Raw genomic sequence first — 24,281 nt, 5'->3', positions numbered from 1 at the left:
CTGTCTGCGAATCCAGGGTCTCAGCACCCATGTCCTGAATATTTTTTTTGAAGATTTTATTCATTTGCAAGAGAGAGAGAGAGAAAGCATGAGCAGGGGGAGGGGCGGGGCAGAGGGACAAGCAGACTCCCACCAACACAGGGCTCAATCCCAGGACCTGGAGATCATGACCTGAACCAAAGTGAGACGCTTAACTGACTAAGCCACCCAGGCGCCCCCATCCTAAATACTTAATAGCCTCCCCTGTGGTCTCCCTGCCTGCAGTTCCCTCCCCATCTGGGCAGACAGATTCTCCAAAATGATTATTTTTATCCTATCTCCCTTCTGCTCAGCAGCCTTCTGGTACTGGTACCGTCATCACCATGGATAAGCGCAGACTCCAGGCCCTCTGTCTGGTCCCAGACCCTCTGGCTGGCCTTACCCCACAGGACGTGCCTGCAGGCATCAGGTTCCTACTCACTTACAGCTGTATGACCCTGGGCAAGTACTTGACCTAGGCTGCGCCTGAATCTCCTCTTTAAAATCTCTTTATAGGGGCGCCTGGGTGGCTCAGCGGGTTAAGCCTCCTCCTTCGGCTCGGGTCATGATCTCAGGGTCCTGGGATCGAGCCCCGCATAGGGCTCTCTGCTCAGCAGGGAGCCTGCTTCCTCCTCTCTCTCTGCCTGCCTCTCTGCCTGCTTGTGATCTCTGTCTGTCAAATCAGTCAATCAATCAATCTTTAGAATGCTCCTCTCTGCCCACCTACTCTTCCTCACCCTTCATGGGCCACTGACCTCCCATTTTGCTTTCGATGAGCCCCTGTTTGCCACTTCCCGCAGCGTGACTCCGCCACTGGGCTGGATTGGGGGGGGCAAGGGGGGGCATTGGGGTAGGTCAAGCCCGCCAGAGGCCACACATGGCACGGCTTCCCGAAGGGTTCATTATACTTGGTAAGTTCATCCATTCTTAACGGTACGGCAACTACTCAGACCTATCATGGAGAAGAAAACAAACCTGGCCAGGGATTTTGAAGATAAAACATACAAGTAGGAAGAATATTCAGAGAGGAAGTATCTTGGGCCCGGCTCCCACTGCCCTGGGGGGTCTGCATTCCTTCTGCAGCGCACGGAAGGGTCCGAGGAGCCGGGGTGAGCAGAAGGGGTGAGGCTCTGAAGGCAGGTGGAGGGAACCACTGCAGTGGGAGGTAACTGTCCTGGGCTCGGGGTCCCCGCAGTGAGGATCTCTAACACGCGAGCTCTCTCCCTCCTGAGGACTCGGTGTCGATACCACTCCTTGTGGCCCCGACGACATAGCCTCTGTATCACACTGTTTTTTTGTGTTTTTTTTTTAACTTTCCACACGGGTGGATCTTGTCCGTTCAGCTGGGGCACAGGTACAGGTGGGGAGCAGGTGTGGGGGCGATGCAGGCAGGTAGCCCTGGGTGTGAGTCCGGCCCTGTGTTTCCTGACTGAGCAAGTCTCAGCCTCAGTTGCCTTTATCTGTGAGCCGTGGCTAATACTCACCTAATGACGGTGTTCTGAGTCACTCTAGTCAGCCACGGAAGGAAGGCGCAGGATTCGGCCCAGCAGATGGCATGGAGGGCATTTAGGAAACATCAGACCCCACCCAGCTGCACGAGGCTCTCAGCAAACATCATATTGTCGAATGTTCCCACGGATACCACACCTTCCCACCTGCACCTACTTCCACATCCTTGCCCTCCCTCCCTTTCACGCTGAGGCCACCCTCTCCCTGGGTCCTGGTCCTGGCCCTTGTTACTTTCTCACAAAGGCCTCACTCCTGACCGCTACCTCTGTCTCCTGTGGCACCAGCACCCTCCCTCTTGGCTCACTCACTGTGTGATCATGCTGTAGCGTCACTCTATCTAAAACAAAAGACAAGGGGCACCTGAGTGGCTCCATCGGTTAAGTGTTTTCTTTGGCTCAGGTCTTGATCCTGGAGTCCCGGGTTCGAGCCCCAGCCCCCCAGCTGTCCAGCTGTCTGCTCGGCAGGGAGTCTGCTTCTGTTCTGCTGCTCACCCCGCTTGTGTTCTCTCTCTCTCTCTCTCTCTCTTTTTTAAGATTTTATTTATTTATTGGGCAGACAGAGATCACAAGTAGGCAGAGAGGCAGGCAGAGAGAAAGGAGGAAGCAGGTTCCCTGCTGAGCAGAGAGCCCGACGCGGGGCTCGATCCCGGGACCCCGGGACCACGACCCCAGCCGAAGGCAGAGGCTTTAACCCACTGAGCTACCCAGGCGCCCCTGTTTTCTCTCTCTCCTAAGTAAATAAATAAAATATTTAAAAAATACATTTAAGGGACGCCTGGGTGGCTCAGTTGGTTAAGCGGCTGCCTTCGGCTCAGGTCATGATCCCAGCGTCCTGGGATCGAGTCCCACATCGGGCTCCTTGCTCCGCAGGGAGCCTGCTTCTCCCTCTGCCTCTGCCTACCACTCTGTCTGCCTGTGCTCGCTCTCTCTCTCTCTCTAACAAATAAATAAATTAAAAAAAAAAATTTAAAAAAAAAAAATACATTTAAAACAAAAGAGAAAACGACACAGAAGAACCCCTCCCTTGAAGGGTGCCTTGGTGGCTCAGCCAATTAAGGGACCAACTCTTGGGGTGCCTGGGTGTCTCAGTGGGGTAAAGCCTCTGCCTTCGGCTCGGGTCATGATCTCAGGGTCCTGGGATCGAGCCCCGCATCGGGCTCTCTGCTTGGCAGGGAGCCTGCTTCCTCCTCTCTCCCACTGCCTGCCTCTCTGCCTACTTGTGATCTCTCTCTGTGTTGAATGAATAAAATCTTTAACAAAAAAAGGGGGGGGACCAACTCTTGATTTCAGCTCAGGTCGTGGTCTCATGAGTCTTGAGATCAAGCCCCGCATGGGGGTTCTGTGCTCAGCAGCGAGTCTGCTTGAAGATTCTCGCCCTGTCTCCTCCCCAACTTGCGCTCATGCATGTGCATGCACACTTTCTCTCTTTAATAAACAAATAAATCCTTTTTTTTAAAAACAAATAAATCCTTAAAAAAAAACCCCAAACCCTCCTTTGATCCCATGTCCCTCCGATCACCACTTTATTGCTCTGCTCCCTTTACAGTAAAAGTCCCTGAAAGAGTTGGCATGCTCCCGCTCTCCACTTCCACTGCCATTCCCTCTGAGCCCACTCCAGGCACTCATGGAAACTTCTTGTCCCCAGCGACCTCCACATTGCCAAGTCCAGCATGCTGCCCTCGGGCTTCATTTTCCAAGCCTCTCCAGAGCATCGGAGACCCTGAAATGCTTTCCGTGCAGGCCTCCCAGGCCCGCCCCTCCGGACTTTCCTCCAGCCTGCCACCCCCAGTCTCCTCCTCCCCCGCCTCTAAGCATAGAAGGTGCAGGCCTGTCCTTGGACCACTTCTCATCTCCATCTGTACCCACTCAGGTAACCTCATCCACATTCAGGGCTTTAAATGCCATCTAAAACACGCCCACATTTACATCTCAAACTCAGAGCTCCCCAGAACTCCAGACTTGCGCATCTACCACCTACTCCCCAGCTCTGCTTGGGTGTCAGGCGCAAACTCCCGATTCCCCAGCCCTCCCCACCCCTCCCAGGTCTTTCCCATCTCAGTCATGGGAACTCTGGCTTTCCAGCTGCTCGGGCCAAAGGCTTTGGAGTTCTCCCTGGCTCGTCTCTCTCAGACCCACAGCCGACTGATCTCCCCACCCTGGCCCCAGTCACCAACAGCACTCTCAGGGCCGACCCCAAAAGCCTCCCAAGCGGTGTTGCTGCCTCTTCTTCCCCCAGCCCCACAATCTGTTCTCCACCGACAGCCAGAGTGATGTTTTCAACACATAAGCTTGATTATGTCATTTATTGGCTTAAAACCCACCAGTGTCTTCCTGTCTCACTCAGATTAAAATCTAGATTCCTTATCTAAGCCTGCCTGAAAGGCCCCGTGGGAGCAACCTGCTACCTCTCTGGCCTCATTTTCCACCGTACTCCTCTTGCCCCCGTCTGCGCCCTGGTTGCGTGGCCTCCATGTTGTTCCTGGACCAGGACGCACACGCTCCTGTCTTGGACATGTGCTTGCCGTTCTTCTGTCCAGAGCGCCCCCGTAGGTGCAGGGCCCGTTTCTGCACTTCGTTCAGGTCTCCGCTGAAATGCCACCCTGTCGGAGAGCTTCCTTGATCAACCTCTTGAAGCATTCTTTGACCTCTAACCCTAATTTTGCCTACCACGTAAGATTTACCTGTGTGTCTTATCTCCTCACCGCTAACAACACCCGAGAGGACCTCTAGAGCCCGGGATCCAGCAGGTGCTCAGCCGATGAGCTGGGGCACGGGTGTAGACGGGCAGAGCCTGGCCTCTCATCCCCACGTCCCTGCTGGTGCCGCCGAGCAGCCCCACGCAGCTCCTCCGGGCTTCAGGCCCCATCCCTATAAAATCTACCTTGAGCGCCCTTCAGGGATTTTAGAGATGATTCATTTACAGTGCTTGAGGCACAGGCAGTGCCCAGGACAGTGGGGGCTGAAGAGGCCACTTCGCTGCTCTGTGGGCCTGTCCCCAAGGAGTTAACAGTGGTGCTGTCTCTGTCTGCTCGTGATGGAGGGCTGGCACAGAAACACAGGGTGAGGAGCACTGACTCTATTCTCCAAGTCAGACCATCCCAGGGTCCCCTAATCATTGTTTCGGCCCCACCCAGTCCCCACCAGAGCCCATCGGATGATGGCCATCTCGGAGCAGGACCTCCTCAATGCTGCTTCGGATCCAGGTGGCCTCGATGTGGGAAGCAGAGGTGCTTTCCGGGAATGTGTAGGTCTGGACTTTATAAGGCTTGTGTGGATCCTCCTCTGACAAAGGACCCATTTTTGTGAGGTGGACCACACTGGGCAGGCTGGGTGGTCCTGTCAGGTAGGTTTTCTGGCTGGTCCCTGCAGTTGGCTAAAGAGTAGTTTCCCTGTAGACCACCAGGAGGCGCCAGAGGCTGATCGGCTCTAATGAGGACTCGTCCCCGGGTCTAGTAAGGCGTCTTTCTTCCGTCCCGGGTGTAAGGTTGAGCCGCGGATGACGGGTGTAGGGTTGGGCCGCGGATGGAAGGCGGAGCGCTGGTTCTCTCTCACCTATCGACTTGCTGGTTGCTGCCGGCCCACGCAGGGCCACATTAAGGAACTGAAGGTCAGGCTTCCAGACTCAGCGTTCTTTATTGATAAGCGTTAGGGAACCCCTTGCCAGTTCTGCCCTCAGATTCCCAATCTTAGGCGGGGAGTGCGTCTTTGACTTCGATCCTGTCTGACCGTGTCCAGGGCTGCGCCTGTTTGCCACACTATTCCCAGGACCACAGGATTTGTGGTCGGGAGGAGGGTGGCAGACATCTGAAAGGTCATGGCCAGGCCCTTGTCCTCAAGACCACTCTCCCTGTAGGAAGGGCAAGCTTCAGCTGAGCTGGCTCTCAGAGGGGGCTCCAGGAGCCTGCTGGTTAGATGGAGGGCTGAGCCTCCAAGACCTCCAGATTCAGCCTCTTTTCTGTACGAGGCTCTTTCCTGCTAAAGGTTCTTCACAGCAGAACTGAGTCAAGGGGGCACCAACGGGCTGTCACTTGTGTCTTGAGGCTCTGGGAGAGCGGGCAGGAGGTCTTAGGTGATGCCTCAAAGGGGATACAGATGCCAGAGGCTGTACAAGGGGAGGAGGGGGGAAGAAGGGAGGGGCCAGAGAGTCAATTAAGTCCTTGGTCTGATTTCACCAGCCCCTATTCTTGGCCATGGCCTATAGTCATTGGCCAACCCCTCTGTCCTAAATAGATAGTCCCTAGGGCCCTGGGTGCACCCTGCCCCCACCATTAGCTCAGCGGTAGGGATTATTAAAGCAATCTTCGGCCTTCCTGAGCCAGGCACCTTAGAGAACCTTCTTGCCTGTTCAGCAAGGCCCCAAAAGCCTGCATCCATTTCTTCCTCAGGCCAGGCCAGCCCCCACCCCAGGGGCCAGGAGGCCCCTTGGCTCCCCTGCGAGCCCTCCCTGGCCTGTCTCTGACCTGAACTGGAAGCGGGGATCTCCAGGGTGGGTCTGTAGCACCTGACGCACTTCTGGGGGCGGCTCCAAGCCCATCTGCTCTGCCCGATGCCAGCGCTGCAGCCGTGTGATCCCTGCCAGGGTGGGAAGAAGACGACTCTGGCACCTCAGCGGGGTGGGGAAGAGTTCGGGCTAGACAGTGTGTGTGGAGGGGTGTGTCGGAACCTCCACACCCCCTAGTTTCAGGAGACAGTGGCCAAGAGGGTCAGGCAGGGGCTTGGGTTGCCTCGGGGACGTGCGGGTGACAGGACTGTCCCCAGGATGCGTTCCTGGGGCCTGAGAGGTTCTCACCTGTGCAGGGCCCGTACTGCCAGGCGAGATCGAACTGCCTCAGCAGCTCCAGCTCTGCTTCATCCACGCTCGGGGGCTGGGGCTCTTCCCCTGCAATGACATGCGGCTCCTCAGGCCAGTCCCCTGCCCCTCACCTCACAGCAGCCCCACTGCTCCCCAGCCCTCGCCACCCCTTTGCCTCTGCCGGCCACTGCCAGGCCTGGAGTAGGAAGTAGACGACATACTTCACTTCCTCTTCCATTGCCCACGTCCGCCCACGTCCTCTCATGCCCCTCGGCGCCTCCGCTGCTCCCGCCCCCCCCCACACATAAGAGACCTAGCTCTGGTGCCAGCTCCCCCTTGCTGTGCCCAACGGGGCCCTCCCTCCTCTTCACTACAGGGTAGGAGTCGGTGATGAGCCGCTTCCGGCCCATGGCGGCCACCCAGGCAGGCGGAGAAGGAGGCGACTGCGGGGAAGGAGAGAGACAGGCCAGCGGGCACGAGAGAGACAGCTGCTGAGAGAGAGAGAGAAGAGGGCTGGGGCCAGAGAGCGAGCCTGGGGCCAGCGACAGGCAGACAGGGTGACCCAGACAAGCAGAGAGGAAGTCCGCGGGTTCCAGGGAATGACGCCTGTCCCCCACCCCCACAAGCGCACAAACATCAAAGACCTAGGCCAATGGTTGGCCGCCTCTGTGGGGCGGGGCCCGACTCCAGCCAATGGCAGGCGGCGAAGGCAGAGGGGGCGGGGCAGCTGCTGCAGCTGTGTTCTGGGGAGAAGGGGTGAGGCTGGGGTGGGGGACCTGTCAAGATGCCCCAGACTGCACCACCTCCCCCTACCCCCCTCCTCCCCATTGGTCTGCAGTGGGTCCCGGGGGACTTATAGAGCGTTATCCTCAGCCTCTCACTTCCCGTTTTCCCTTCCTAGGCAAATGTTCTTTTCAGCCTCAGTAATCCCCGTGGCCGGTTGGTAACTCCCCAGAGTCCAGCTGGAGCCTCCACTCCCACCCCTTGTCCCGCAGAGCCTTGTGGGGGCAGGTCTGGAGGTCCGAAGAGCGTTTGGGCTAATCCAGCCCCCTTCCCTGCTCCCACCCCACCCCCGCCGGCCCCAGGAGACCTGGAGGGAGAAGCCCATGGGTTCCAAAGCTCCTTTCTCACAGTCCGTGCCCAAAGACCCTGCCTGCTCTTAGTCTAGGCGAGAGTTGGCCTTGTCGACTCTCTGGGGGTCCTGTAGCCTGCCCATGCCTACCCTACTAGTCAGGAAGATCCCACAGTGAGCGAAGGGCCAAAGTGTTTGCATCCCCAGGTCTTTATCAGTAAAGTCTGCCCAGTGTCACTAATGCGACAGTATGAGCAGAAAATACCAACGATAAACTAAACACTTCTGTGGCACTTACGGTGTGCCAAGTACTGTTCTCAGCACTTTCCCACATTTCACTCAACTAAAATAGATGTAAAATGCTTCTGTTTTTTTTTTAAAGTAATCTCTACCCCCAACGTGGGGCCTGAGCTCACCACCCCAAGATCAAGAGTCGCACGCTCCACGGACTGAGTCAGCCAGGCGCCTCATAAAATGGTTTTTCAAAGTAGGAAGTGCTGATGGTCCCAGGCGTTGTGGGGCCCCAGTTAAACCACAGTCCCGCTGTGCCCTCCCCACCCAGGAGCTCAGAGGCTAGTGGGGTAGGCACAGGGGACACCCAAGTTGTCAGTGCAAGGACAAAATTCCTAACAAACAGGAAAGGGGAGAAGAAGGGTGGGTCAGGGAGGAGCTGTCCAAGAAGGGTGGGTCAGCACTGGAAGGCCTCCTGGAGGAGGCGGGCTGCTGTAAACAGTGTCTCTCAATTCTCCACCCATGACCTTTGTCCCTTGGGCTCCTGTCATCGCTGAGTCACCCCTTCACCCGCCTCCCCCTCACCAACTTCCTGGCAGCAGGCAAAAGTGCTGGTCAGTGGGAGTCTGGGAATCAGCACAGGGACCAGCCCAGCTCTAACTGCCCTTCAGAGCTCCCATCCAGTTCTTCCAGGAGGACAAGGTCCTGCCCAGATGCTTCTGCCTCCCCCCCACTCCACTGCTCTGCACCCCGGGTGCTCTGCGTTAGGAGTAAAGTGGGCACGAGAGAGGAAAACGCTCTGGAGTGTAGACCACCAGAGGGGAGGCACCAGAGTGGCCGTGTCCGCAGGGGCCTGGTGCCCGGCTCTCCCCAGCCCCTTCCCTGAGGGGGGCTGAGTGGGAGTCAGAGCTCGTGACTGCACTGCACAGCCCTGGAGGGCCCTTCCCTGCTTTATTTTCTGGGCTGGGCCTGGCCTAATCCCCCGTCTGCCTCGTGGACTAAGTGGGGCCCATTACTGAGGGAGACGGGGGCCCTGCTGCACTGGGGAGGAAAGCAGGGAGGCCCTGTCCCCCCGGGCCTGGGAAGGGCTGAGGTTCGGGGGTCCTGTCAGGCCCTGGGCCCTCTACAAAGGGATGGTGCCCAGGCTCCGCGGGGCTGACCACTCTCTCCCCGGAGGGCGGTCCCAGGGTGCGTGGCACCTCACTCCTGAGCCCACAGAGCCCCGAGGGAGTAGGAAGCCATGGGTGGGGCAGACCCCTCCTCATTCCTGGTCCTTCCCACCCCTGAAAGCTGATAGCCGTGGGGCCCTGCCACCGCCCAGGGAGCGTGAAATGGGGTGTGCTGCTGGGCGGCCACCGTGGCTCCTGCTGCCGCCCGATCTCCTTCCTGCTCGCCTCTGGCACCCTGACCTGCTCTGTGGGCACTTTCTGGGCCATCCCTGCCAGCTGCCCCCGGCTCTGCCTGGGCCCAGGCCCTGCGGGCCTCTCCCACCTAGCCTGCCTTCGGCTTCCCCCAGCCCCGACAAAGAATCGGGGCAGTTAGCTCAAGCGCAGGCAGGCGGCCTAGGACTGGCTTTCTGGCCTGGAGTCGAGAGAACTCTCAACGGGCAGTGTCGCCCTCCTGTCCTAGTCAGCCGGTAGTGGGTCTAAGCTCCCCGGCTCAAAGGCGTTAGCACCCAGGAGTTCTGGAACCATCCCCGGCTAATTGGCATCCTTCCCCAATTCGTCATCTGGACCCCTCAGGTGTGCTGGCCAGACTAGAACCTCGGCCCGTCCTCGGGGCTTTTCCTTTCTCACTCCTCTCACCCCGTCTGCCCCCGATCACCTTTCTTCCTGGAACCCCTGCCCCGACTCAGGCAGCCTCCTGGCCTGTCCCCAAAACTGCTGTGGTGGGGTCTGTCACAAGTCAGTCGGGGGCGTCACGCTGGAGGGCCAGGCCAGAGGTCGGAGTCGGGAGCTAAGTTCTCCCTCCTTCAGGGAATTTCCCGAGACCCAGGAGCCTGTTTGTGTGTCAGCTCTGACCCCCAGAGGCTGGTGATGGGACTAGCAGGACTGACCTTTGCACCTCGGCCTGGGAACACGCAAGGGCCTTGTTCAGGTCAATACCAAAGTCTTGGGAGAAGCCAAGAGAAAGAGAAGAGCGAAGAACTGGAACAGGAGCCCAGCACCTTCCTGAGGGCTGAGGCCCACTGCCTACTGCTCCAAGGGGAAGGGGGATTAGGCCTGGCTTAGCTCAGACAATGTGGCAGGGTTGGGGGGCCTCAGCACTGCGCAGGCGCCCTGGGAGCCCCTTCCCCCTCCCCCTGCTCACACTGGGGCTTGTGGAGAGAGCCAGCTAGAGCTAGGAAGGTGGGGGCAGGTAGAGGAAAGGAAGCAGTTGCCTGGGGCCCAGCAGGCTGTGGGGCGTAGCCTGCTCTCCTTCCTTCTCCGGCACCCCCCTTCCTCGGGCCCTCAGGCCCTGCCACCCACCCTGAGCTGGAGATTCTGGGCAGCCAGACTCCTATCCCCAGCCCCCACATAGTCACACACCCTGGGCCCCATTCCCCACCCTCGGGGCCAAAATTCTTTCCGCTGGCTCCTCCGAGTCCATCATGACCCTCCCAGACAGCCCACCTCTTCCTGCTCCAGTGGGCTTAAGGGGCAGGAGCCTGATCGAAGGCAAAAGTTGCCCGGCATCTGGGTTTTTCTGCCACTGGCTGTCTCTTCTGCTTTGTCCCAACGACCCCTTCCAAAGTTCCCATCACCTCCCCTTTCACCTTGGCCGGCCTGGCCCTGGAGAGACTCTGGGGAGATTTGAAAGGGCTCCTTCTGGCCATTTCTCACCTTGGCCACCAGGTGTCAGACTTTGTCTAGCTGGAAGGAAGTCCCAGTTCGTTTCCACTCCATCAGCCAGGCCTTAGAGAGCTGGGCAGAGTTGGGGAGGGGCCTAGAGGTGACCTCTGAACTCGGGAGGCTGAAAGACCCTGAAGGTTGGCAGAAAGAAAGGGCTGGAACTCTGGTCCTACAGTTCACAGCTACTCCCTCGTCGTCCCCACCCCCACCTCCCTGACAAGGGCTTTGTCTGCTGCTGGGAATTGGGGAACCAGGCTGAGTCAGGGAGCTCAAGAATTACAGGGACAAAGGCAGGGACAGTTGTGGCTCCAGAGAAGAAGGGGGAGCTTCGAGGCAGCCATCCATCAGAGCACTCAGCCAGGGGCCTGGATGACTGGCCCTTGCCCTGTAGGTTAAGGGGAACAAGGGCCTCCCTTGGCCCTTCCCCGTGTGGGATGGCCCTGGCAAGATGAGCGCCTGAATGTGTCTCTTCACATGCTGAGAGGGCCCCAAGTCCTTGGGTGCAGGGCCAGTCCGTGCAAAAGCAGGAGGCTGGCAAGACGCCACCACCCCTCTGCCACCCTGTGCCTCTTCTGTAGGCACCCGCTCCTACCCCTGCCCCGGACTTTGCCTCTCCCGAGAGACAGCTCTCCAGCCCCCGCACATCCTCTCCCGCAGGTGCACTTCCAGATGCCCAAGGCAACGCTGAGATTTCCAATGGAGAGAAAGCCTGCCGACTTGTCATTTACCAAGGGCTACCCGCCTCATGGTCCACAGCTCCAAAACCCAAAGGAGGGGGACTCACACCCCGACACTATCCGGAGGGATCTATTTGGGGGAAAAGTTCAAGAACCCAAACTCTGAAATGCCCTTTCTGGCTCAGCCCTCCTCTGTGTCCAGCTCCCCCACCTCTCTGCCGGGGGTGCCCCCTCTGCACCTTCCATGGGAGTCGCCTCCAGCACTTGCCCACCTTTCCCGGTCACTCTCCTCCCTTCTTTCCCTCTGCTACCAGCCCTGTGTGCGCTGTGGCTCCCAGCCACTCCAGAGCACCATTCCTGTCCTTCTGGGGTCTAGACCAACCCTCAGTTCTCTGCCATTCATGCTTTGTCAGCCCTCGGCCTTGGGAAGCACCCTGTCTCCTCTCTGTGCTCGCCTCTGACCATCTCTGGCTTGCTAGGGGATGTCACAGCCCATGACTGAGATGCAGGTGCTGGTGCCGCTGGCGCCATGAGGCTGCCCAGCAACATTTTGATTCCCTTCCTCTGCTTGTCCCTGACTCCTTAGCCTTAGGAAATCTAAGGCTCTCTGCATTCTTCTCAGCTGCACCCCTCCCGCAGCAATTTCATGTTTAGATCTCATTGTTTGAAAACAACAGCAAACCGGCCAACCCTACAGAAAACCTTCTGTGCTCCCGCTACCCACCCAGGTATTCCTTTTGCCACGAAACTCCAGGGAAAATACACTTACCCCTTCTTCTTTCTCACCACCTCCTTTACTCTCACAATTTGGCATCTGCCTCCCAACTGCGCTTGCAAAGATCACGTGTGACTTCCTGATTTCTCAGTGGGTTTCCCCCCGAATTCTTCCCTCAGTGCTTCGGGGGCCTCTGACACTGCCGATCGGCCGCCTCCCTAAAGCTCTTAACTCTCATACCCTGTTGCCCTGACACTCTTCAAGTCAGCTTATGTTAAATCATCAAGTACTTTAGTTCGGGGCAGGCGTCATGCTAAAATGCTGTAGGGATGCAAAGACGAGTAAATCGTGGAAACCGCCCTCGAGATGCTGTGTGCTTAAAAGGGAGACAGAAGCACTGAACCGACCCTCGTTCTGCCCTTGTCCAAATGCTACCTGGAGAAGCCGTGCAGCAGCACCTGCCGTGTGTTGGGCCCTGGAACGACAGCGGTCACGGCGGACACCCTTGCTTCCCCGCGAGGCTTACAGACTGGCACCCTTGGCGGAGGAACGCCATCGTGCCTGCCTCGGACCCCCTGGGATTTCATCTGGGTCTTTCTGCAGCTAAGCACATTCTGCCTTGGATTTTAGCATTTGGGGCAAAGGACCCCTTTTCTGGGTGGTTTGGGTCCGCACACTAATTGAACACCTGCTTTGGGCTTGCGCCTGCACTGGAATTAAGAGATGGAGAAAGCAGAGTCTGCCCCCCAAGATGCTCGCGGTACAGGGCTGTGGGATATGCCTTCCTTCTCCCGGTCTCCTGGATAGCCACTTGCTTGGTGCCTTGCCTTACGGGCTGCTACTCCTTTTGCCCCAGCATGGAAACAGCCCAGATGCCCTCTCCTTCCTATCTTGTTAGGCAGGAAGTAGGCCTGTGGGGCATCTAGACAGAGCCAGGGAAGATATCCTGCCCGGAGAGCCTGGACCCCTCTGTGGGACATGTCCCCTCCCACGTGGGCCAGGTGATCGTGGGACTGTCGGCAGAAGCCAGCTCGCCCACAAACAAGTCCAGTGGCTCCTTCGTCTACACTCACACACCTGGTGGTGGTTTCAGGTAAATTGCCCTTCCCTCCCCGGATGGATCACAGGCTCCGTAAGGGCCTAAGGGCGGGAGCCAAGTTAGCTCTCAGACTTCCCTTGGAGTTCCTACTCCAGTTAGCGTAATGATGGGCAATATTTGAAAGTATTTGTTGATGGCTTGACGTCACCATCATGTTACTTCCTTTGCTTAGGACACCATCTCCTGGTAAAATACTTCTGTGTCACCTAGGAGCAATCAGCCCCATACCTCCCCTGAGGCTCTTTGCAGAGTGTCCCAGCAGGCCGATCTGTCCCAAGTCACCTGTGCTTACTAATCCCTGCCGCTGCAGCCGGGCATCTCACCTCTATCTTTCTCTCAGCCTTCAAACAGTCTTAGAAGGCTGTTTCGTCATCCCCATTTTACAGATGGGGAAATGGGAGAATAGAGAGCTTTAGGTAATTTGTCCAAAGTCACTCTAGGAGGCTACCAGGCTGGGCTTGGAGCTGAGGTCATCCCTTGATGCTAGCACCTACCCCATTTGCTTGCAGACCAATCTGAGTTTTCCTCTTTCCCCCCAACCTGCTGTCTTACACTGGGAAGAAAGGAGTAGAGTCACAGCCGAGACTTGTGACTTGGCCGCAGTCAGTCACACTCCCCAGGAGAGGAAGGGTATTGAGGCGAGGGTCACTGCTGGGGGCCCCAGTGGGCTGTCACAGGTGGGGGTACTGGCGAAGCTGAGGCTGACTACACGAGGTTGACCGGAGGGACAGGTGGACAGCATTGCCGGCAGACAGACCTCTGAGACCCTTAAAGTAATCTTGAGAGGTGAGGCGGGCTGAGCAAAGGCTGGGAGGGGGAAGACAAGATGTTGGAAGGACTGAAGGACACGCCGTGGGTGGAGGAGCAGGGAGTGCTGTGCACACACCCTCCCTATGGACCCGGGTAGAGCCTCTTCCCCAAGCTCTTTGCCTCTCCGAGCCAACCCTTGGACTGGCAGACTCCGAGCCCGGGGGCGCGCGGGAGCCCGGGAGGGGAAGGGCCAGGAGAGGCAAGGCCAAGCCGAGAGACGAAGTCCTGGGGCAAGCATTTTATTCGTTAATACAAGAATAGAAATTTTGCAATAAATATCATCTAATAAATAACATCTCCAAATAAATAAATATTAATACAACAAACTTAGAGTCATGAGTGGGTGAGGCTGGGGGCAGGGCCCGGGGGAGAGCTGCCCCCCACACCCTGCAATGCTACCGCAATGTAAACTTTCAGGGAACCCTGCGACGGTGGCTCTGGCTGCCTTCCCCAGCCTGGGCAACCCACAGCCAGCCCGGAAAGGGGGTGGGAAGGAGGCACCGTGATGCCGGCGACAAGATGCAAAGCAAGGTCCTTTTGGCTGCCATCCTGTGCCACCGACTGCCTTGGTGACCCCTGGGTCCGGTCTGTCCCTGGCCCTATGCTTTCAGCCTGACCTCCAGTGCAGACCCTGCCTCTCCCACCTTTAAAGCCCGTTTCTCCCTGTTTGGACTTGCCACCGTGTGCGTCTCCTGAATCGGGTGTAGCGAGTTATTTGGGGATAGGGGAGCAACCCCTATCGAAGAAGAGCAGGGCAGCCGAAGGGCTTCACCCCAGAAACACACGGGCTGTGGCGGCTCCCACTCCCCGACTTTGGGAAGCAGGGAGGGGACAGGCCTTACTGCATCGCACCCCCTTTCAAGTCCGGAGAGGGCCAGTGCCTCCTGGCTTCTGTCTCCCGGCTCAACAAGGGTGGGCGTACAGGTTTCTCCCTCCCCGAGCGGGAGCAGGGCTTAAAGGAGGAGGCCAGACGGTCGGTGGGAAAGGTGAGAGGTCAGAAGCCGTGGGCCTCCAGGTGCAGGGTGACCGCCGCCGCAGGAGGCTGCATCTTCTTCTTGAGCCGGTTGAAGTCCTTGGCTGAGCGCCACAGCCAGGTCTGCAGCTCCTTGAGCAGCCAGAAGTCGTCCATCTTCTGGAGGAAGTCGCTGTGGGCAGGGCCCGGGGCCCAGGTGGGCTCAGTGCCCGGCAGAGGCTGGGGCAGCGGGTAGCCCAGGGCCGCCATGACGCCCGCGATGCTGCCCAGCAGGCCCTGGAGGCTGGTGCAGAAGTGGGCCAGGCTGCGGCGCAGCTCGGCCGTGGCGGCCTGGCGGTTGAGGCCTCGCAGGTAGCACAGCAGGTGGCTGTAGGCCTCATAGTTCTGGGTCAGCCGCAGTTTGTCGTTGAGGCTCCGCCACACGTCCAGGTTGACGGTGGCCCTGGGCAGGGTCTCTGCCCCCAGCCGAGGCGGGTTGAAGTCAGGCTCGTTGAAAGGGGGGCCCAGGTAGTTCAGCTGTGAAAAGGAGAGGGCGATGGGGAAGGAGGAGGGCCGAGCAGCCAGTGGCCACCAGGAGATACCTGCCCCCAGAGCCGCTGTGTCCTGGGTCCCCAGACACCGGCCCCATCTGGACACTAGGCCCCTCTCTGCTCCGGGGCCTCCCCAGGCTTCTCCGGGGGTGTCATTTGCGTGGAGGTGACAGCTGAGGCAGTGGGGGTGATGAACTCTCCCACGAAGAGGTGTAGAAAGAGAAAACCTTGCAGGAGCTACTCAGGGAGGGGGTGCTGATGGGCTGTGTGTGCAAAGCCCCGGGAGCGGGCCCACCGCGGGGCAGGGCAGAGAGGAAGAGGAGCCAGGAGGACACAGGAGGCCAGGTTGCAGAGGTGGAAGGTGGACCAGAAGAGTGCAGAGCCAGGAAGAGTTCAGAAGGCAGCAGAGCTCGACAGCGTGGCTGCAAAACAGAGATCAAGGAGAATGAGCCCTAGAAAATTCTGTTGGGTTCGGCCAGAAGGAGGTGCCTGACGACCTTGGAGAGAGCCGCTTCAGTGGCCTGGAGGCCAGATTGCAGGGGGTTAAGGAGTGAGTGGGTGGAGAGGAAGCGGAGGCAGAGGGTGTAGACCACTCCTTCGAGAAATTTGGCAGGGAAAGCCAGGAGAGAAAAAGGGTCGGGAGCTAGAGGGGGTAGCAGAGTCAAGCAAAGGTTTTTGGCCAGGGGAGGGAAAAGCGGGTGGGAAGGCAGAGGGGCCCGTGGGAATCAGAGCTCCGTTTGCCTCCCCACATGCCTGGTCCCACCAGCGGAAGGGCCAGGGATAGACGGTACTCATGAAGCCCTGTGGCCCCCAAAAAAGGGCTCCTAGGAGCAGGGCTGCAGAGGGAAGAAACTGAGGCAGTCTCACGAGTTCGGCTGGAGGAAGGGTACAGGAGGCAGTCTAGGGAAGAGGACACAGCTTTGCCAACCCTCAAGGGAGAGGCCTGGGGCCCAGGGAAAGGGCTGAGGGGGACTTGCAGCCAGAGAGAAAGGGAGCAGAGAGGGGCGAGGCCTGGGATAGGCAAGGGCCCAGGGGGAGGTTCACACGCTGACAAGCACAGAGACAAACTAATTTCCTCGGTGTATCCTGGGGCCGGAGCCAGCTCCCCCACCACCCTCCTCCCCTTTCCTTCCCTGGCCCCAGAGTAGGGTCTGGGATGTGGAAGAGGAACACGGGAAGAGGGGGCTGGTTCCCCGTGGTCCTCGGCAACTCTGACCCTCTTCCCTTCTCTCCTGGGCTCTCGGAACACCTCTGGACTGCCCCCAAATCCTTATGGCACAACTTCCATCCACACCCCGAACCTCCTGCCACTACTGGCCTGGCTTCCCCTCAGCCCCCTTCCCCCAAGTCCCCCCTAGGAGGCCCAGCTAGGATGGGAGAGGCAGACAGAAGGGAGGCCCATGGGTCCAGAGCAGCAGGGCCCCAGGTCTGGGGCAGAGGCGAGCTGGAACACAGGCATGGGAGGTGGGGCCCCTCCATCCCCACCCAGCCCCGCCCGTGCAAGAGACACCACAACACGGTGTAAACAGAAGAGACTTCCCCGGCCCCCAGGGGGAGGCGGGCGGCTGGGCGGGCAGCCAGTGGGGCAACGGGCCAAGGCGGGTGCGAGGCCTGCCCACATGCCTAGTCCTGGGGCCAGGGATGGGGAAGAGGGGGGCACCTAAGGGGGAAGGGCAGGAGACAGGCCAGACATGGGGACCGTTTGGAACCAAAGGGCCCCCCCGTCCGCCATTCTGTCTCTCCTCCACCGACTCCCACACCTTGCAGTCACCCCGGTACTCACGTAGGTCCCAGCCAAGCTGCGGAGTTGGTGCTCCAGGTAGCGGGTGAGGTCATAGGTTTTCTGGATGGAGGGACCAGGCCCCGGGTCCCCCGTGCGATTGAGGGCCGGCACTGCGGGGAGGTGCCAGAACACAGTGCACAGGCAAGCTAGCAGCCCCCACGAGTCCCCTGTGGACGGGAGGGGCGTGAAGCGTGAGCGCAGGCCCCAGGCCCAGTGGAAGACACGGCTGGCAGGCCCTCAGGTGTGTGTCCCCACCTTGGGCTTGGAGGGGGGCGGGGAGGGTGGGCCGCCAGATGGGAGGCAGGGGGGATGGAGGAGGCGGGGCGCTCCTGGCCAGGGTGTGTGTGCACAGAGGCGTGTATGTGAACGAGGACCAGGACTTGGCCACTGTGTGTGTATCTCCCAGTATGCTGGCGTGTCAGCTAAAGGTCGCCGTATCTATGCCGACACGTGTGTATGCGTACACAGAGGGACGGGGCCAGGCCTGGGGTCTAGGAACCAGTGTTCCCGGGTTCAGCCTCCTCTCCCAGCCTCCCTGTCCCACTGGAGCTGAGGGGGTGGGGAACAGCACATGTGCCCACTGCCAGCCCGGAGCGGTCAGCCCTGGGAAGGGCCCGAGAGAGGCTGCCCCGAGACAAGTCCAAGCCGAGCCATGGGGGGCAAGGGGTAAGGTTAGATCACCAACGGCAGGTTGAAGGACACAGGGCTGGCTCCTGTAGCTGGGGGTACGTTCTAGTGGATTCCTGGGTGTGGACTGATGCAGGGCCGAGGTCTGCCCCATTCTTATCTAGGAGGTTGGATGGGGAAGAGTTTGACCTGAATGAGTTTGTTGTTTGTTTTTGAAGATTTATTTATTTATTTCAGAGAGAGAGAGAGAGAGAGAGAGAGAGAGAGATGTGTGCGCATGCGGGGTAGGGGCAGAGGGAGACAGGAAGCAGATGCCCCCACTAAGTGTGGAGCCTGACTGGGGGCTCCATCCCAGGACCCCAACATCATGACCTGAGCCAAAATCAAGAGTTGGATGCTTAACGGGCTGAGCCACCCAGGCGCCCCCTGAATGGGGTCCTTTGATCAGCCTGCAGAGAAGAGGGGAGGGGCGGGGGTTTGGAAAGGGAGAAGGAGATGGAATATGCTGTATTTGTTGGGTTTGGTTTGTCAGCCAGCCGTGCTGAAGAGTTTGGACATCTTGAGATACCACGGGTCTTGAGCCCAGGGGGTCAAGGTCTGTGAGGACAGAGGATACCCCTTGAGCCCAGGGGTCAGGTCTGTGAGGATAGACATAGGCAGCGGGAGACATGATTTTCCCAGCTTTTAGGTGAGGTCCACGGTGAAGAGAACGAGGCCAGGGTTCCGTGGGCATGGGTAGAGGCGATTAGGGTTAGACTATAATTGGCGTTGGGCTAAGTTAGGTTTAAGGACTGGGTTACTGTTAAAGTTTCAGGTTAGTTTACTGGGATTTGGCTGATTGAGTGTGGTTGAGGTTTGAGTCCGGCTGGGGGATGTGGTTAGGTTTGGACAGGCACAAGGTTCGCTGGGGCCAAGGTCTGTGAATGTGTTCATTTAGACATCGGCTGGGGTTACACATGGCGCGTCACGAAGAGAGGGCCGGTGTGGGTTTTAAGCTTGGGTAGGTGTGAGATCATGAGTAGTTTCTTCTGCTTTCTATTTTCTGCAGAATTTCACGATGACATATGTTGTTGCTGTGACAGTCAGAAATGAGTTGGATATGCGTTTGACAGTTTGACTGTACTTAGAGTTAGGGGAAGTCTGGAGTTAGCCGTGATGCTGGGTCAGAGTTTTAGAGAGGGTTTAAGACTCAGACTGTATAGAATGTCTCTGACAAGAGTGTAAGGGTCAGGTGGGGACTTCTGCAGTGGCCCTGCCTGTCAGTCTTAACTTTTTCAGACGCTTGGCTGGCGACTTCATGGATAGAGCATGGGAGTGGGCAGGATGGGGGAGAGCACCAGTGTGAGACCCTGCCCCTGGGAATGAGGCCTCTCGGTTTGAGAGCGTGCGTGTGTGGAGACAGAGAGCAGGATCAGGCACGTGACTAGCCGCCTGTCCTTGTCCCCATCTGCAGCCCGTGGCTTCCCTCCTGGTGCTCCTTCCCTCATTCTGCCTTTCCAAGCTTAGCTCCTACGGACTCTGCGTTCCTTTCCATTCATCATGCCTCACATCCCAAGAGAATCCCAGGCCTTCCTCCTCTGCACAAAGCCTGGGGCTACCCTCAGCCTGGATTATCTAGCCGAGTGACCTCCAAGATTCTAGGGGTACAATATGGGTTTCGTTTCGGAGGTTGGATACCTGCCGAGGTGGGCAGTGGCCCTTCCAGCCTTGAGTCAGCAGCGATGCCGAGGGTCCCAGCTGAAACCCGGATTGGGAGCTGGGCTCACCTCTTTCCCCCACACTGCTTGGGGCAGCCCTTCTGGCCAGAGTTCTTATGCCCCAGAGGGGATGGGGGAAGGATCACAGGGTCAGGACCCCAACGGTGGGCCTTGTTTTCCCCTCCCCTTCTGGGCCCTGTGGGGCATCCCTGGGGAGAACTGGCTCCCTGCACAGGGACAACAGGGGGAGAAGCCTTTGGATAAACAAGAGCTAAGTCATCTGGGCAGAAAAACGGCTCATGAAATTAACCAGACGAGGCCGGTGTTTCCAGGAATATTTCAGTTCTGAGGTAACTGTGTCACTGCAGGCTGGGGGGTGGGGGCAGGGGAAGGAGCAGGAGGATCGGACTGACCCATGGAGAGAGCCAGAAAGAAGGAAGGAGTCTCAGGTGTCTAGAGGGAGGAGAGGCTAGGAGAGGTGAAAGGGGACAGGGCTCTCCTCTCTAGTACAACAGCTTCTACTCTGGGCAAGATGTCCCCATATCTCAGGCAGCAAACGGATAGCCATCTGGGGCACAGAACACCTGTGGTTTCGTTGTGAGCGGTGGGACCTGGGGCAGCTTGCCTGCATCCCTGGGACGGAGAACTGGGTGGGCATCCCGGAGCCCTCTTCCGTCCTTCTCGCCAGGCTCGAGGTGTGCAGGTGGACCCGGTCACTGGGGGCTGGGTCCTGGGCCCCCTCCCCCGGTCCTGGCCCCTAGCCCAGCCCCCCCGTCCCAGCTCTGCCTCTGGCTGCTGCCCACTGATTGTTTACATCCCGTCTTCCCCTGTGTTTATAAATCCGGCAGAGCACGTGAGGGGCTAATGAGTGCAGCTCACGTTTCCTGCTGGAGCCCCCCACCCCCCATCCTGGCCCCCTCCCGGGCGGCCCCTAATTCCATCCAGATCCCTGGGCCCTGGGAACCTAGGCCCCCCTCATGAACACACACACACATACTCAGCCCACGCAAGCGCACGGCCACCCTGACACGGCTGCACAGGCAGGCAGAGCCCGGTATGCGTGTCTCTAGCCAGCTGCCCCTTGATCCCTGGCCTGTGTCCTCCAGGCTGACCTCATTCAGTGAGGGTGGGGGGCTCAGTGGGGCAGATGGGCCCCGGCGGCCAGGGTGGGTAGGACAAATCAGCCAGGAGACTCCGCACCTGGGATGGCTGCTTAAGAGCTATGAGCCGAAAATGTAGGAGCTGGGGAGGCATCACAGAGCTCCAGAGGTGCTGAAAAATGTGGAAGCCAGCCGGAAAGGCTCTGCCCTCAGGCCAGCCCTGGACCAGCTTCCGCAGTGACCTTGGAGGGATCTGTTGAGGGGAATTGGGGGAAGGAGTGGTTTAAAGGGTGTTGTGTCCAGTGCAGTGTGAGATCCAGGCACTGAACTCCAGGACATGGCCCTTGGGGGCTCCTCCTGACCAGCCTCCTCAGGGAGAGGCCCCCAGAAGCACCCCATCTTGCCTTGTCCTCTTGGGGGGGGCTGCCTTCCCCTGGCTCTTCTCCCTTCCATCCTCTCCTTGGTTCCCTCTGCCCCAGGTCACTGAGAAGTGCTTAGGGGGCGAGTCCCCATAGGCCCAGAAGTCAGGATCCCCGAGATTTGCCACCAACCCACCAGGTAACTGGGCTCTCGCGAGGGCTGCGCTGTGCACACTTAAGTCGCTCTGAACAGAGCAACGTGGGGCCCCATGTCTGCTGTCCCCTTCAGCAGCACCCTCCCTGCCCTTCTCCTCCAGCCTCAACGACAGAAGAAGAAACTGAGGCCCAGGGCAAGAAGCAGACAGGTGGGCCAGCCGCCCTGCCTTGGGAAGGCGGCATGGATACAGGAGTAGAGCTGTCGGAGTGAGAGGGTTCTGGACGGTGCTGCAAGAGGACGCCAGGTGTTCCCAGGGGGAGCAGGATCAAGCGGGGGCGGCGGGGCCCGGGTGGGGGCGTGGGGGTGGGTACAGCCAGGCAGTCCACTGAGAGCCAGACATGGGGACCAAGAGAAGGAAACGGTCCCGGGAGTGTGGGTGAGTTTGAAAGGCTGTTGTTATTCAGAGGGGTGGGAGGGGCTGGGAGAGAGCTGGCAGGAGCCGGGGTGTGAATAGGCAGGTGGGATTGGATTGTGGAGAGGAATGTGAAGTGTCACTAGCACTAGCTGGGGTGGCCCGGCAGTGTGCACAAGTGTGAACGGGGCAGGAGTGCGGGGCTCCGTGGAGGCGAGAGGGAGCCATTACATCAGTCTGGAAGAGAGGCTGGGGATGCGAGGGCTGCTAGGTGACACTTGCTGCCATCTGCCCGGTGCCAGTTCTCTCCCCCGCTTGAGAGTGTGGCTCCAGGTCAGTGAGGGCAGCAGATCCAAACTGCGGGTGCGTGTGTGTGGGGGTGCTATCTGGTCTGTCGCAGGAATGTGTCCCGAGGGAGGGGTAGCGTGTGCTCAGAGCCGGAAACGGGGTCTGTGGGGGTTGTGAAAGGCCGGAGGTGTCAGCCCCTCAGGCTCAAGGTCAGGGTCAGAGAGTGCCCGACAGAGGTGTGCGTCCAGCGCCCTCACCCACAGCCTCTGTCTCCAAGGCTGGGGACCTCCAGCTCCCCACCCCTCCTGGCAGCTCCCTCCTACCTCAGCCGGGAGGGCCTGGCCGGGCGCTGGGGGAAACTGGGACGGGGTCCCGTGGGAGTGGGGGGTCTGTGAGGGTGGGGGCTTCTGGAGCGTGGTGTGGAGTCACTGGGAAGGAAGGTGGGGAGGGTGGAGATGAGGGGACTCTGGCGAGGCCCGAGGGACCTGGGGTCTCCCTCGAGGGGCTCGGCCCGAGAACTTGGCGGCGGCGGCCGCTCGCTGGCCCTCCCCCTCGGCGGTGACCTCTCGCTCCCGGCCCCCTCCCCGCGGCGGCGGCGGCGCCTTCCCCCTGTGTGGCCTCGGCGCCCCCGGCCCCGCCCCCGGCCCGCTCCCGCCCGGTCGCTCCCTTCCCGGCGGCGGGGGCGGGGGCGGGGTCCGGGGGCGCGGGGCTCGGGGCTCTGGGCTCCGCCGGGCCGCTGCCCTTTCCCGCGCGTCAACTCCCCGCTCGGCCCGCCCGCCCTCCCGCGGGCCGCCGGGGCCGAGCGGCCGCTGCCGCCGCTCCCCGGCCGGTGACGGACTTTCTCCCGCCGGGTCCGGCCGAGCTGCGCCCGTCCCCCGCACTAATCACTCCCAGGCCACGGCGGGCGGGACCGGGGACTCGCTGCCGCTGCCGCCCGCCCCGCCGCCCGGCCCCTACCTGCCGCCGGCTCCCCGGCCGCGGGCAGCATGGTGGGCTCCGGCCGCGCGGCGCGCAGCGAGGAAGCCGCGGGTCCCGCAGCCCGGCCCGGCCCGGCCCAGCCAGGCTCGGCTCTGCCCTCCGCCCTCCCCTCCTCTCGCCCGCCCTCCTTCCCGCCCTCCCCTCCCGGCGGGCCGGGGAGGGAGCGCGGCGGGCCCGAGGTGTCGGCCTCCCCCTCGCCTCCCGCCGGCCCGGCCTCGGGCTCCCCGCCCTTCTCCTCTCTTCCTCCCCGGCCCCCTCCTCCCCGCGCGCCGCGTCCCCCGCCCGCAAGCCCGCTCCCCGCCTCGGACTCGCTCTCCCCGACTTTCGCGCGGGGCTCTTTCCGCCGGGATCCCCGGGACCCCGTCCCGCAGGGGCTCCAGGTTGCCGGCTGCCCCTGGCCAGCGGGTCGCGCGGGCTCCCCGCCGCGCTCCCGGCCACCTCCTGGCCCCGCCGAGCGGACTTGAGGAATGCCGCGTCCCCGCCCGGCCCCTCTCGAGGGCGCCCGGCCGTGCCTCCCCCGGCCCGAGCCCTGCTGGCGGGGGTGGCTCCCGGCTCCCCAGCCCGGCCCCGGCTCGGGGCTCCCGGGGGAGGCACGGGAACCGGATCTCGCGGCTCCCGGGCGGGGGCGGGGGCCGGGGCCTCGGACGCCGGGCTCCTACCTGCTCGGAGGTCCATGGGGCTGGGGGCCGGGCCGGCCGGGCGCGGCTCCTCTCCCGGAGGCTGGCGGAGTGGGAGGGCGAGCCGCGGCTCCGGCGAAGCTTTAATAATCCCATCCGCCAGGCCCACTCGCAGGTTTTTTTCGCTCGGTTTCGGATTTTTTTTTTTTTTTCGGTGTGGGACATTCTGCAAACTTTTTTTTTTTTTTTTTTCTGACGTGTAAAGCTGTAACCACAAATTGTAGCGGCCCTCCCCGGGGTGGGGGGAGGAGGGGGGAGGAGGGAAGGGAGGGCTTCTGGGGCTCCTCTCCCTCCCACAACCCCGAGGAGGGGTGAGGTGAGGCGAGGCTGCGGCGGTACCACCCTGGGCCTCCTGGGGGAGGGGGCGGGGAGGGCATCGGTCCGTCTGCAGACTCCCCGAGCTGGGGGAGTGAGTCGCCGGCTCCTTTTCTTCTCCGACGGCGTCTACCTGGGGTGCGGGGTCCCTGCGCTCACCCTACCTCCGACTCCTCATCTCTAACCTTCCCTCCCCTCCCCCTCCCCCTGAGTAAATGGAATGACACATTCTCCCAAATGCCAGCGAGCTGGCTTCGTAGCAAGTGATGGTGTTTTTCCTGCTGCCCTTTGTCTGGGCTGACCGCCCCCCTTGCCTATTGTCCCGCCGCCTGTCCCATTTCCAAAAGCCGGGGCTGAGTGAGGCGCTGGGGCTGGGGCAGGTGACTAACCGGCTCCCGAGGCCCCCTGGGGTGGGGGAGGCGGAGGGCACCGCGGGCCCACTGCCCAGCTCTAAGGAAAGTAGAGGGCACTTGGCTGAGGGTTTTTCCCTCAGGTTCACAGGGTTCTTCATTCTTCCCAGTGGCCGGGAGAGTGCACATGGGTGGGGGAATTGTAGTTCATTAATCAGCACGAGGCACCAGACCAGTTTCAACACCAGAGGCTGCACGGGTGACTCAGCGGGAATGCTCCCA

At 60.3% G+C, this 24,281-nt stretch overlaps 2 protein-coding genes across 3 annotated transcripts; both read right to left on the bottom strand.

The window, feature by feature from the left end:
• Positions 1-3,795: 3,795 nt before the first annotated feature.
• POLD4 (DNA polymerase delta 4, accessory subunit) lies at positions 3,796-6,927 on the bottom strand. The gene is made up of 4 exons (XM_080817148.1): positions 6,632-6,927; positions 6,316-6,405; positions 5,987-6,098; positions 3,796-5,628 (listed from the first exon to the last, which is right to left on the bottom strand). Exons 1-4 carry the CDS (start codon positions 6,726-6,728, stop codon positions 5,604-5,606), a joined length of 324 nt encoding a protein of 107 aa, XP_080673274.1. The 5' UTR covers positions 6,729-6,927; the 3' UTR covers positions 3,796-5,603.
• Positions 6,928-13,976: 7,049 nt separating this feature from the next.
• CLCF1 (cardiotrophin like cytokine factor 1) lies at positions 13,977-23,421 on the bottom strand. 2 transcript variants are annotated; one of them, XM_080815812.1, is made up of 3 exons: positions 23,317-23,421; positions 17,040-17,206; positions 13,977-15,242 (listed from the first exon to the last, which is right to left on the bottom strand). In XM_080815812.1, exons 1-3 carry the CDS (start codon positions 23,330-23,332, stop codon positions 14,748-14,750), a joined length of 678 nt encoding a protein of 225 aa, XP_080671938.1. In that variant the 5' UTR covers positions 23,333-23,421; the 3' UTR covers positions 13,977-14,747. The 2 variants fall into 2 exon arrangements, with proteins under 2 accessions (XP_080671938.1, XP_080671937.1); XM_080815811.1 differs by lacking the exon at positions 23,317-23,421 and adding an exon at positions 22,637-22,747.
• Between the last annotated feature and the right edge of the window lie 860 nt (positions 23,422-24,281).

This window comes from Martes martes, assembly GCF_963455335.1.
Source record: "Martes martes genome assembly, chromosome: 10".
Taxonomy (NCBI): Eukaryota; Metazoa; Chordata; class Mammalia; order Carnivora; family Mustelidae; genus Martes; species Martes martes.
Note: the sequence above shows the minus strand (reverse complement) of the source record. Positions and strands in the feature narration are given on the sequence as shown.